The sequence below is a fragment of the Tiliqua scincoides genome, chromosome 1 (genome assembly GCF_035046505.1).
Source record: "Tiliqua scincoides isolate rTilSci1 chromosome 1, rTilSci1.hap2, whole genome shotgun sequence".
NCBI lineage: Eukaryota > Metazoa > Chordata > Lepidosauria > Squamata > Scincidae > Tiliqua > Tiliqua scincoides.
The window spans coordinates 102,166,444-102,180,283 of NC_089821.1; the positions used below are offsets into that span (position 1 = coordinate 102,166,444).

General features: G+C 42.2%; 1 protein-coding gene across 2 annotated transcripts in view; it reads right to left on the reverse strand.

Moving 5' to 3' along the window:
- Positions 1 to 2,742: 2,742 nt before the first annotated feature.
- Positions 2,743 to 13,840, reverse strand: part of COBLL1 (cordon-bleu WH2 repeat protein like 1) — a 110,622-nt gene continuing 99,524 nt past the window's right edge. For both annotated transcript variants that reach the window (XM_066612119.1, XM_066612118.1), the window contains 2 exons: positions 13,622 to 13,801; positions 2,743 to 5,030 (listed from right to left, as the gene is read on the reverse strand). In XM_066612119.1, the coding sequence (XP_066468216.1) occupies positions 4,941 to 5,030; positions 13,622 to 13,801 (270 nt within the window). In that variant the 3' untranslated portion in view covers positions 2,743 to 4,940. The remainder of the gene's footprint in view (positions 5,031 to 13,621; positions 13,802 to 13,840) is intronic.

Genomic DNA, 13,840 nt, shown 5'->3' on the forward strand with positions numbered 1-13,840 from the left:
TGTCAATGGGCAATTTTCACAATGGAGAGAGGTGAAAAGCGGTGTGCCCCAAGGATCTGTCCTGGGACCGGTGCTTTTCAACCTCTTCATAAATGACCTGGAGACAGGGTTGAGCAGTGAAGTTGCTAAGTTTGCAGACGACACCAAACTTTTCCGTGTGGTAAAGACCAGAAGTGATTGTGAGGAGCTCCAGAAGGATCTCTCCAGACTGACAGAATGGGCAGCAAAATGGCAGATGTGTTTCAATGTCAGTAAGTGTAAAGTCATGCACATTGGGGCAAAAAATCAAAACTTTAGATATAGGCTGATGGGTTCTGAGCTGTCTGTGACAGATCAGGAGAGAGATCTTGGGGTGGTGGTGGACAGGTCGATGAAAGTGTCGACCCAATGTGCGGCGGCAGTGAAGAAGGCCAATTCTATGCTTGGGATCATTAGGAAGGGTATTGAGAACAAAACGGCTAGTATTATAATGCCGTTGTACAAATCGATGGTAAGGCCACACCTGGAGTATTGTGTCCAGTTCTGGTCGCCGCATCTCAAAAAAGACGTAGTGGAAATGGAAAAGGTGCAAAAGAGAGTGACTAAGATGATTACGGGGCTGGGGCACCTTCCTTATGAGGAAAGGCTACGGCGTTTGGGCCTCTTCAGCCTAGAAAAGAGACGCTTGAGGGGGGACATGATTGAGACATACAAAATTATGCAGGGAATGGACAGAGTGGATAGGGAGATGCTCTTTACACTCTCACATAATACCAGAACCAAGGGACATCCACTAAAATTGAGTGTTGGGCGGGTTAGGACAGACAAAAGAAAATATTTCTTTACTCAGCGTGTGGTCGGTCTGTGGAACTCCTTGCCACAGGATGTGGTGCTGGTGTCTAGCCTAGACGCCTTTAAAAGGGGATTGGACGAGTTTCTGGAGGAAAAATCCATTATGGGGTACAAGCCATGATGTGTATGCGCAACCTCCTGATTTTAGAAATGGGTTAAGTCAGAATGCCAGATGTAGGGGAGGGCACCAGGATGAGGTCTCTTGTTATCTGGTGTGCTCCCTGGGGCATTTGGAGGGCCACTGTGAGATACAGGAAGCTGGACTAGATGGGCCTATGGCCTGATCCAGTGGGGCTGTTCTTATGTTCTTATGACCCACCAGAAGTGATGTCATGACCGGAAGTGACATCATCAAGCAGGAAAATTTAACAATCCTAAGCAGCAATCGTACCTGCACTTACCCAGAAGTAAGTCCCATTTACTGTTAAAAGCACGTACATAGTAACCTATTAAAAGTACAGATCTTTAACATTTCCCTAAATGCAGTCACATACCATGATAGCATCGTCTAATTAATATATTAAAAATAAAATATTGAAATGAATGGGGACCCACCTGAAATTGGCTCGCGACCCACCTAAGGGGCCCTGACCCAGTTTGAAAAATACTGCCCTAGTGAATATTTATCTACATCCCTGAAGTGCTCTTATGCTTTATAATAGAGTTAATTTTATTCCTGGTGCTACTTCATTACTAAGCTCTTCTTGTCTCTAAGAATAACAGGAAGAAGGTGAATGAACAGGAAGAAGCTGATGAAGAAGCACCATATGGATCAGTCATTTTACAAATGTGCGTGTCTGTCACCATACGTGACACAGCCAGCAAGCGCTCATTTTGCAAACTAACCATGAGCACCTGCTTGCAAGAGGTGAGATTTTCTCTATGTTGTTGCAGATCCAAACGCACTCCATGAAGATGGACTTTAAAGACAGCTGGATAAAACCAGACCAACTACGCTTCTCCAGCTGCTTAGGCCCCATGACAGCAAAGGGCGATAACATTGGTCTTGCTTTCAGAACCATAGCTACAGAATGCTTCCCCAGCTTGAACAGTTTTAAAAAACTGGTTACCACATGACTCCTGGTAATCCACATTTATGCGAAGGCCCTGTTTGTGCACCTTTATCGGCATGGTTGGTTGAGCCTTCATAGCTGTTCCCACATCAGCCTGGATATTTGTCATAAGACTTTTGCCCATCTAGTTTACCTTTTTAGAAGGTCTACAGAAATGATGATGATAATACTACAGAAATGATGCTCTTGAGAAGGTGGACACTGTTTGCATGATTTGTGAACATGTTGAGAACACACATGGACAGAAATTCTATGTATAACCAGATTGGTGAGGGAACCATCACAAAAGTAGTTGCAAATATACTAGTTAAGTCATTTTGCCCAACATTGCACGTATGCAATCAAGCGATCAAATCTGGGCTGGGCAGAAATGGGTTAAGGTCGTATAGTAAGCAACTCATATTTAGCACAGGCAAAAGAAGCATAAGCAGTTGTGAATTTTTTTAAAAATACATTAGAGCAGTGGTTCTCACACATTTAGCACCAGGACCCACTCTTTAGCATGAGAATCTGTCAGAATCCACTGGAAGTGATGTAATGACTGGAAGTGACATAATCAAGCGGGAACATTTTAACAATCCTAGGCTGCAATCTTACCTGCACTTGCCCAGGAGTAACTTCCATTTACTATCATTGTTGAAAGTATAAACAGTACAGGTCCGTAACATTTCCCCAAATGCAGTCACAGACCATGGTAGCATCAAGTCTAATATATTAAAAATACAATACATACGGGGACCCACCTGAAATTGGCTCGTGACCCGCCTAGTGGGTCCTGACCCACAGTTTGAGAAACACTGGTTTAGCGTGTTTAAAAATAAGATGTAGCTCAACAGAATTGTTTACGAATAAAACAATATAACTTTACTTTTATTTAACAAAACCAAACATGATTTTAGAACACTGAAAATATCCCAGTATTTGCAGCATATATCTACAGGATCAGAACTAGGTTCACAAATACAATTTTGTCTTACAAATGTAACATTAAAGTTGACAGGGAAAGAGATTACAGACAAATAAGCGCCCTACCTATTATTGAGGATTTTGTTTGTGCGCTGCTGCTCTATTTTGGTAGCAATTATTAAACTGACAAAACTATTGGTATTGTGTTGTTTAAATTGTTATTAAAATAAATTTTATAGTGTGGAAATCACCACCCTCTCTTTTCCTAGTTACAGAAAATGTAGTTTGCTTTTTTCACTCCTCTACCTTTAATTTAATTTCCTGAATTTCAAATAATTTTTTAAAAATTATCTAATAATGTACATTTAAAAATATTGCTTTTCTGACTATTAGGAGAAAAAAAAACTATACATAGTATGCTGCATAAAACTTGCTTTTTTGCATCTTTTCAAACAGTTCACATAAATGTTGACTGAGTTGTGCCAATACACTCAGTTAAAGGATTCCTTTAACTAAATCTGGTCCTCACACTTTTCCCATACTCAAGAATGTATCAGTTGCCAAATAAGGTGTCTTCATGGCAACCCAAAGTTGCATTATACACTTTCAGCTGCATTCAGCTATTCAGCTGCAAATCTGGATTCCCAAATGCTTGACCTGTGAAACTTCCACCATGACCCAAATTAGATACAATATTAAAGCATGGTTTAACACTACATGAATAAACCTTAAAGACTATTATGCTCCTTTTTTTCCTCCTGTGCCAGAAGAGAGCAAACACATTTAACCATAGAAAGTCAGGGAACTGTGGTTTGTTCAACCAACCATAGTTAGAGCAAGCCATGATATCAAATTATGGTTGATATCATAGCAAGCCTCAAACCACAGTTCCCTAAGAAGGTATGTAATAGAGAGCTACAGTTTGTTGTTGAAGTGAAATAAAAAGTTTTTACTCTCCTCTAGCACATGAAAAAAAACATGTGAGCCTACAATTCAGTCATGCTCATTCACATAGTACTTAGCCATGGTTTATCATTGTCTGAATCAGGGCTGCATACCCATGTGCTAGCTAGTATATTTCCCTTCCTCACAGTCTTGGTGGTTGTCAGTAGGACATGATGCAGGTTGGCATAGTGGAAGTCAGGTCGGCAAGGGACAGTAACACCTACACTAAGGGAGTAATGAGCACTGATTCATACATTTGTTTTCTGGGCTTATTTGCAGGTTATATGAATCTACCTGAAGCTGCCAGAGCATCCCTGATGTGCCATATAGTTTCTTCCGATACGATATATAGATTTAGTGGGATGCTGACCTAGTTGTTGGTTTTCAAAAAGGTCTATGTTGTCATAGGGTTGGTGTTGCAACTGAAAGGCACTTTGCTGTAAGCACCAAGGCTATTTGTGTAACAGTGTTTCATAAGAAGAGTTGCATCTAGTGTTAACAAAACACTCTTGAGACTTACTTCCTCACTTTGGTGTACAAAATACACTATAACAAATAATACTAATCCTAACTTAGCATGGTCCAGCCAGTATTAAGCATTTTCAAGGTCCACTGATTAAATGAGAGTCCAACAATCAACAGGACTAGAAGTATATAAACTCTGGCTGGATTGTGCCCAACATGTTTAGATTAAGAAAACTTTCCCAATTGCAGTGCTAGACCGTGCTCTGCTAACTGCAGTAATTTGTTTCCAATGTAACAATCAAGGCAACAAGTGGCAGAAATATATTTAAATTCATACATTTGTGAACATAATTATTAGGCAGTTATAAACATTTAAGAACTTCATACAGCATGTTGCTACACATGTTCATTATGGATAAAGTGGAAATCAATGTGTCTAATTATTATGGCAGAAAAAACAAAATTTTCTGCACCATGTTTAAGTTCAGAAGCAGCATTTTCAGCTTTAAAGAGAAAAGGCAAAATAAATGCTATAAATTATATATTTTAACAACTCTTTCCCAGCCATTGAGACCCCATGTGAAGTTTCTACACTTCATTTGACAATATATATATACCAACACAACCCTGCATTTATGCATATTCTTCAGCAATATGCAATTAACTCTGAAGCTGGTCTATGCAGGGCTGACAAAAGTGCAAAATATTTGGTACTGAGTCCTAGTGATTATTGTATCTTGCTTCTACAGACACTGAAGAATTGAGACTAGACCTTCCATTGATGGCAACAGTATTTAATGGAGGACCAACCTGGAAGAGATAAAACAAACAATAATCAAAATAATGGCAGAGAACCATGAAACTGGCTCAGACTGGAAGTTAACCAAAAGACACGCAAAGTGGGCAAAAGTGGTCACTGATTAACCTGTTGAAAATTATGAATGTGAGGTATCGCTACAATCACATCTATTGAAGATATGCACATTTATACAGTTTATCCATTTCTGTGATGCCTCTTAAGAAGTATGGGGTTGCTTCGGTTAAAAATAACATTTTAATTTAATTCCAAGTGTCAAATTACTGGGAAGCACAACAATCACCTGTGTGCATCCACAGATCTCCTGTGGTCTTAATGGCTCAATCCTATTGGGCCTCGATGCCAATGGAACGCATGTTCCAGTGGCAGCAACTGCCAAAAATGGTCATAAAACAGGTAACATGGTGGGGGAGGGGAGGTAGCAAAACTGGGTGAGGAGACTGTGGGAGGGGTGGATCCATTGGCAGTGGCACATGCTGGATCCTATCCCCTCTGGCTACAGAATCCCCACCCACGTTTTCTACATAGACTTGCAGCAGCAAAATTACTGGCGTAGGTCCAAGTTGATCCATTGCTGGTCATGAGGCTTATGCAGGGGAAAGGGGATTTAATTTTGTTTCCCTTCTGAAGCCTCACACTCCACCTCCCCCTTGCAGGATACAGTGTGTACATTTCTGGTGCAGCTGCACCAGCGAGGCGGGGGGGGAATAGGATTGCGCTGTTAGTCCAACTTTCATATTGCTAAAGGAAGCATGGCACATCAGAAATAAACACACACTACTGTAACACCCAGTGGCATCGCTACAGGCCACACTGGGTGACAAGCAGAGGGGGAGCGACACCACAAGGGATCAAAATCACTAAAATCGTGGTTTGTAGGAATAATATCATTGTGTTATATACCATTCCATATATGATACCATGTGTGATTTCATGCAGAATGCAATTAAAGAAACCACGTTGAAATATCTGTGTTCTATCAAGAGGAGCAGTGTAACAGTACATCCCCACGCTCACCACCCGGGGCATTGCCCCGCCTGCTGCATAAGAGGAGATCCATCATGGGGGTGATACTCTGGCCTTGCACATGGTTGACACAAACCCTAGTGATACCATTGGTACCCGCACCCCAAAAAAACCACTCCCAACACATGCCCCAATTTCTTGAAGCAGCATGTGTACCACTGAAAAACTGCTTCTTTCTGGGTTAGTCCCACATTGTCTAAAATTAAAACAACAACAACAAATTAAAATAACACTCTAAACTGGTGCCAACATGTCATCATCCCACTCCAGCATCAGCAACTGAACTGGGAACATCGGTATGAAAAGGAACAATGCAGTCAGTCTGATCTCATAGTCTTCAGAGTTTCATCTGTTAACAAGATGATGGAGGGAAACAGCAATGGGAAAAGTAGTAGTTTTCTGGTAGCTACCATGCCTCCTTAGTTGTAGCACAAGAACTAGGTAATTGCAAAGTGAGCACTCATAAAAGTGTACATTGACTCTGTTGTCAAATTACTTAAAAATATAACCACCACCTGGCTCCACTGACAGATCTGGAAAAATCTGACACTTTAGAAAAATAACTACAAAGTGAGCTAAGAAGTACTGCTTTAATAAAACCTTCACATATTTTTCTTTAGAACCATTTTTTCACAACATTTTGTCAATATCATCCTAAGCATTCCTACTTCTCTTCCTCTCTTCATTTTTACCCTGACTGCAATTCTCCAGAATGCTGATTGCTTTTATAACGTCACTACATGCACACACACTTTCCTCCAATGCCTCTATACCCAAACGTATAAAGATCCGAACTGGATTTTCTTCTTTAACTGCAAGTTTGTCAAATAATAAAAACATTATTATGAATAAAATAGTAAAATAGAAATACCTAATACTACACACACACACACACACACACACAAATTTTAATAAATAGTACTACATTTCTTCATTTTCTTACATCCTCCCTTTTCATACAATTTTCTTACTTTCCCTTTAGTTGTTTACTATGAGTGCTAAGTCAACAAAGGGTTGTTCTCCATTTTCACATTTGTTGTTCCAACACAACATTTTGTTCCACTATAACAAACTCAATTTTTCAACCACACTCTAATAGGTCATTCTTCTTTTACTATAAGTTAATTTCACCTTCAACACAATAGATCAGATTATTTTAAACCACTGACATAATAGTGATATGTCATATGTCAGACTTTTTCCACTTAGCACAACAATGCTATTATAAGGCAATGAGTGAGTTCCATACTTCTGCTAACACACAGTCTTTAAGACAGCCAAGTAATACATTTTCTGGTATATATGGTATGTTGCATCCAGTGATGTCCTACACTAGTAAATTCCTGGAAAGCAGTTATCATAAAAATAAATGACATTTCTAGAACATGTGCAACTTTCCTCCTCCTGGCAAGTGACACTAACAACAATCATCTTCATGAAGAATGTAGATTTGCTTCAAACATATGGGTTTCAGATACCAATCCAGTTGTAATTTAAAAACACTTTAAAGAGTCATTCAGACATTTCATTTTCTTTTGCCAAATCCATTCCCAACTCCTCAACTGTCATTAGAATCCCATCTCTTTCTAATTAGACTTATTGCCCCATTCTATACCATCAACTTTGCTTCTAAACCCTTTTCCAACATTAGACTGTATTTGCTATTCTGCTTCTGTCATGTCTCTTACCAGACCATCTACATGTCTACGCAGAAGTTAGCCCCATTGAGCTGAATGAGACTGCCTAGAATGCATAGAATTAGTCTTAATGTATCACAGTTGTGTATTAATGATTGAACTATATGCCTTATTTTAAAATTTGTGGCCATCATCCCTTCACCTTGTATATTACCCAATCACACAATGCTTTGTCTCCACATACCCAATGAGATTTGAGACAGTCCATATTTATTCTATATAGCAGTGATTACCAAACTCCTATATGGGAGTTGGGAAGTAGATGCAGGGATGGGGCTAAGGCAATGATGCGAACCCCAGGAATGCACTGCTGCCGGGAACAGAAGGGTTTTCTTTCCTACTTTCCATGAGCAGCACTGGCCTCTGGGAGGTGTGGGGAGCCTGCAGACGCCTCCACAGGGCTCCCCAAGCCTCAGAAAGTATTTTTAAAAAGCAATCAGAACCCACTTCCGGTTTTCAATCGCAAATCTGGAAATCTATAACTTTTTTAATTGATAAGACAAGAATATGTACCATGTTGTTAATGCTATCCTTGATTTTAACAATTAGATTGAGGCTTCCCAAACCCACCAGTGGGTTGTGAGCCCATGTGCAGTGAGTCGCAAGCCGGGCCCTCCAACTTGCTCCTGGTACTGTTTGGCTCCAAACTGGTGCCATTCTCTAAGGGAATGTAATTGTCTTACTGGACAATCCCCAGAGCCCTCTTTCAGGTCAGAATGACTTAATGGGCACCTCTGGAGGCCTCTTCCAGGTCACCCTGGTCTGGCAACACACTCTATTGGCCTCTGGAGGCCTCAGAAGACTGAGATACTTTCAGTAAAACCAGAAGTTACCCCAAAAACATTTTTTTTAATTGGGGATTTAATAGCCTAAGTCTATACTACTCTGGCATGTCCAGATTTTCAAAGGAGCCCAAACATTGTTAAACATTGTTACAGTCTGCTACGGACCCTAACTGTCCTCCAATTTCACCCCCTTTGGATTATGCACTTGCATCTAATGCCCAATTTAGGAAGAAAAAAGCCCCCCAGGCATCCCCTGGGAAGATGCCCCAGGGAGGGGGGGAAGAAGATTTAAATTCAGCCCCTAAAGCAATAATCCTGCACTATTACTAATGGGCAGGAAAGCGGAACTTCATCTTAGCGTTTAAACTAAGGCACTTGGAGGCAGAAGCCACCCTATAGGCTGCAAATGATTTACCTCTTCTAATCATGGCCTCTTTCTACCCTGCTTTGCCTTGAGTTCAGCCACCAAGTATGGGGCAAAGCTACCTCTCCCACACAACTGGTATGGGAAACATGAAAGTTCAGCTGATTTCAATGCAGAAGATGGCATCACACAGTGGAAGAGGCCTCTATAACCCATCCAATCAAACATACTTCAGAGTCTTTAAAACTGGATATATTAAAATCAGGGGTGCCTTTTAAGAAAGGGATCCATGTTTCAAGCCATATGCAATTGTTCTTCAGAAGAATCTTTATTTCTGTCCAGCTCACAGATTCTATACTCTGAGCATCTGACTACTGCAGTATACCTGCAGTTCCCAAACTTACCATGGTCCCAGTGCCCTTCTTTCATGGCAGTCTCTTCTTCCTGGCTCTTCTGGGCACTGCCATCTTGGATCATGCAAGATTTAATAAGAACTGCACATCTCGCATGATCCAAGATGGTGCCACCCAGGGGAGCCGGGAAGAACAGGCAGCTGGGGCTATCCTGTGCCACCATGTGCCCTCAGGCACCATGGAGCACAGTTTGGTAAGCAGTGACTGCAGAAGAAAAATATATACTGCTTTGCATTATATTTTTAATCTAAAAGCAACCACTGATCCCAAGAAAAAAACAAACAAGATAGAGTTTGGTCATATGATGGAAATACTCTGAAGAAAAAAAATAGTTTTAAATTCCAACCTCATTTGACCCGTTTGGTTAGTAATTATTGCAGGCTTTATTCAGCAGGAATAAAACTGCAGCACAAAAGGTCACAGAGTTTGGCTCTGCACCCTAGGCAAGTTATTAAAAAAAACTGCTTGGCTGACCATAGTATTGTTTCTTGAATGCTTGGCGGGTGCCAAGAGCACCTGACAGACCTTTAACACAATTTAAGAGCATAAACCATTAGCCCAACTTCGCCATTTAAATATGCGTTAAATGAAAGTTGCGCTTCATACACAAGTAGATTTGGTAACTATTGGACTCCTGGTAATTTGGACTCTCGGTCTGCTGGCATTACTGCTTAATTTCCTTCCTGCAATTTGACTGGTTTTAAAAGGTAAAGCAACCTTTTAAAGACATTGCCTGACTTCATCTTCACAAGAGGCTTAAAAATAAATTTGATACCACACTTTCCTCATTCCACTTCCTCATAATTTGTTAGATAGTGAATAAGCACAGTCATTATATATTTTTTTAAAAATCAGCTGTGTGTTTATAATGGGTAGAACCAAGGAAAATCTGAAGCTCCTTCTGTATAAGACCAAAATGAAACTAGGCTATGCCAACTTTGCTAAACTTATTTGGTATTAGAATTGAGCCAAAACAGTCTAAAGTGGATCCTCACTTTATGATGGTAATCCATTCTGGAGACACCATTATATTGTCATGATATTGTAATGTGAACCCAGTAACAAAGGGCTTTTTGGTAATTCATTCAAAGATCTTGGAAGTTGAAGTTTCTGCCACAGAACTAAGGTATCTGCCTCTCTAAAGGGAGATTTCAAAAAGGTGCCTACTGTAGGCACCAGGGTTATCACTTTACACTATGTTGTAATTATGAAACACAAATTACAAGGCTGTATCCTTCCCTCAAAACACAGTCACAATGTTAAAAATGCTGTAACTGGCAGAGATGCTACCAAATGCTTGCATTTACATCATTGATTGGCTTATCTACCCATGAGGTCCTGTTGCTGGCAATCACGACCCCATCATAAAGTGAATAACTTACTGCAGTGGTTTCCAAACTGTGTGCCGCGGTGCCCTCGGGTGCCACTGCAAACTCAAAGGGCACCAGCTTTCCCGGGTGCTGCCATCTCAACGAGGCCAAGATTGAGTGATATCCTGAATGATCTCGCAAGTTATTGCATGATCACACAAGATCTCAGGGGAGTGCTATTGATCATCTCATCCTCTCACAAGGCGTTCTTTGCAAAGTTATGTGCAGTGCAATCCTATCTTGCACTGGAACAGGCAGGCAAGGAGGCCTGTGCTATATCCAGCGCAAGACTGCGGCCAAAAGTGGCTCAGCCGGAGGCAAGGGTATACGCGGGGTAAGCCACCACAGCCCCAATGGGTCTCCTCGGACTTGTGCCACCTCAGGAAGTGACAAAAGTCCAAAGAGAATGGAGTGGCTTGCAGCCACTCCATGATGCTCAAAGAGCAGGGTTGGGATCCGGCATAACAGCCAAGTCCCAGCCCTGCCTCCTGCTCCCCACCCACCCACCCCCAGGACCGCCAACCGACTGCCCTTCCCCTGCCCTGGAATGCCTCCCTCCAACCTCCTCCCCGCCCTCCCCAGACCTCTGCATCAGCCGAGCTTGGACAACACAACCCTCCCTCCCCAAGTTGGTGCAGAGGCCAGATGTAGCCTCTGTGGGCCAGAGCTTGTCCCTGTGCCAGCTCAGCCAACTTCCAAGGAGACGTAAACGTGTTTTACAGCACGTCTGCGATCCTCCTGGGCCAGCGCAAGGGACTTGCACCGACCTGGGGCACAGCTCGTGCCCTTAATCGTAAAGTGAACCCTTTATAAAGAGGGATTCCACTGTATTTAGTTACATTTTCACTTTTATTGTATTTGATATTGTTGGGTGCACTTTTGAGGGATACCTTCAGTTTTCATTTAATATTCTGGAAACTAGAAGAAAGCATGCAAAATCCTACAGAGACTGACTTTGTAAAACTATAGAGAGCTTTTGCAATCCCTAAACTATTAACCTACTCTGGCATACCTGTTGACCTTCTTCATTGGCACAACTCAGGGAAGCTTCAAAGCTTGACAGCAAGGGGCTGTGGAGCTCCTAAGCTTGTCTCTCAATGCTTCTGGAGGCTCAATTGGTCTTTCACTCAACTGAATGAAACCCTAGGAAACTATAACTACAACTGGTCATAGCCTGCCCCTAACCCTATTACTACTCACATGGAAGGACAGATAGAGACTATATAAAAGGAACCTTCCTAAGTTTTAACAGTTAAGTCAGGATCTTCCACAAGCTTGGTCAGACAAGCTTGGGAACTGCCAAGTTCCCTAGTGACAACAAAAATCAGCCTTGGGGGACATTTGCAGAGTTGATGTCTGAATCATAAAGACTTGAATGAAAAGCAGACAAAAACTTTTAGTTTTTGTGTGATTCGCTTAGCTATTCAAGTGAAAGGTTCTCTCTCACCAAACAAGCAAGAGCAAATAGCAGAAACACAAGAAATTAAAAACATTTTCTTAGGGATTTTTTCTCACCTATATGCAGCTTTCACACAGCACACATGCAACCCAACAGAAGCATGGTTATATTTCTCCTTCTAGCTGCCATTTGAGAAACGCCAGGAGTCAGAACTCTGGAGCTGGCATCAATGAGGATAAGTGCCACAACCTCCCTGCCTTACCAACTAGACCAGGGGTGCCAAACCCTGGGGCCACTTGCGGCCCTCGAGGACTCCCAATCTGGCCCTCAGGAGGCCTCCAGTCTCCAATGAGCCTCTGGCCCTCTGGAGACTTGCTGGAGCCCTCTCTGACCTGATGCAACTGCTCTCAGCCAACTGTTCAGCATCTCGCATGAGCTGTGGGATGAGGGCTCCCTCCACTGCCTGCTGTTTCACGTCTGTGATGTAGCAGCAGCAGTGAAGGAAAGGTTTTATAGGCCTTGAGCCTATAGAGCAAGACCTTCACTCAGTCATATAAGTTCCATCTATAATATATTCATTTATGTAAATTTATTTAAATTTGAAATGTGAATTAATTCTTTTTTTCCCCCCGGCCTCCGACACAGTGTCAGAGAGATGAAGTGGCCCTCCTGCCATAAAGTTTGGACACCCCTGAACTAGACAAGAGCATGGAAGAGGACGGAACAAGGCAGTGACAAGGCAGGGGAGGGTGGAATGGGGAGGTAACAGGGCAGGGGATGGATGGAACAGGAGGTGATTGGGGGTGGACAGATCAGGCCCAGAAATGGACAAGTTTGGTGGCAGAGGCGGCTGCCAAATCCTAACCCCCTTTCTGGGTCTGATCTGTGGCAAGCCCATACAGACAGGTCTGAATAGACTCTCCTGTGGCTCAGCAGCTTACGCCAGGAAAGAGATGTTCCTTTACCCAGAGGAGATCTCTGCAACTGCCCCCCCCCGAAGGATGTAGTATTAGCCATTTTGGTGTTGTTGCAATAGGTGGGGGGGGGAGAATAGGATTGGGCCCTTAGTCTAGTATGGCCAGTGACACCCAGTAACCCTAGTTCCCTCTCCTGCTTTGTAGAGCAGGAGAAGGAAGTGCTCCCACTTATTCAGAAGGAAAGGCAATACATAAAATATTTAATACATGCGGAGTGGGGGAGAAAGAGAGGGACTGCCTTGGAGACAACCATACTTCTGGGTTGGCGAGCAAAGCCAGCCAAAAACTGTGGATCACTACACTCCAAGTTTATCCTTAAGAAATGCTAAGTTTATCCTTAAGAAATGCATTGTCACTCTATCCATTAGTCAAATCAAGGCAGCAGAGTTTACAGTCTGTATATATCTCCTACTGACACCATTTTTAAAAAATCACGCTCTCATAAGACTCCATCTTCGTGATTAATGCCAACACTGATTGCTACGGTGATTCTGAAATAAGCACTGTAAATCCATTGTCATTGATTTAATGATGAGAAAAAAGAAAACCTCACCCGTCTCAATTTGGCAGCAGCTTCTCCAGAGCGGATTGCGGCCAGCAAGCTCTGGTGGATCTGTTCTGGGTCAGGGCGTTGGAGAGTTACAGCAGTGCCTCTTACACAGACAGGAGTTGTTGAGTGGCCAGATAAAGAGGTCACCTGCCTGTTTTGCTCATTGCTTGCACAATTATTTTTCTGTTGGGGGAAAAAAACACTGCTCTAAGTGAGATTATA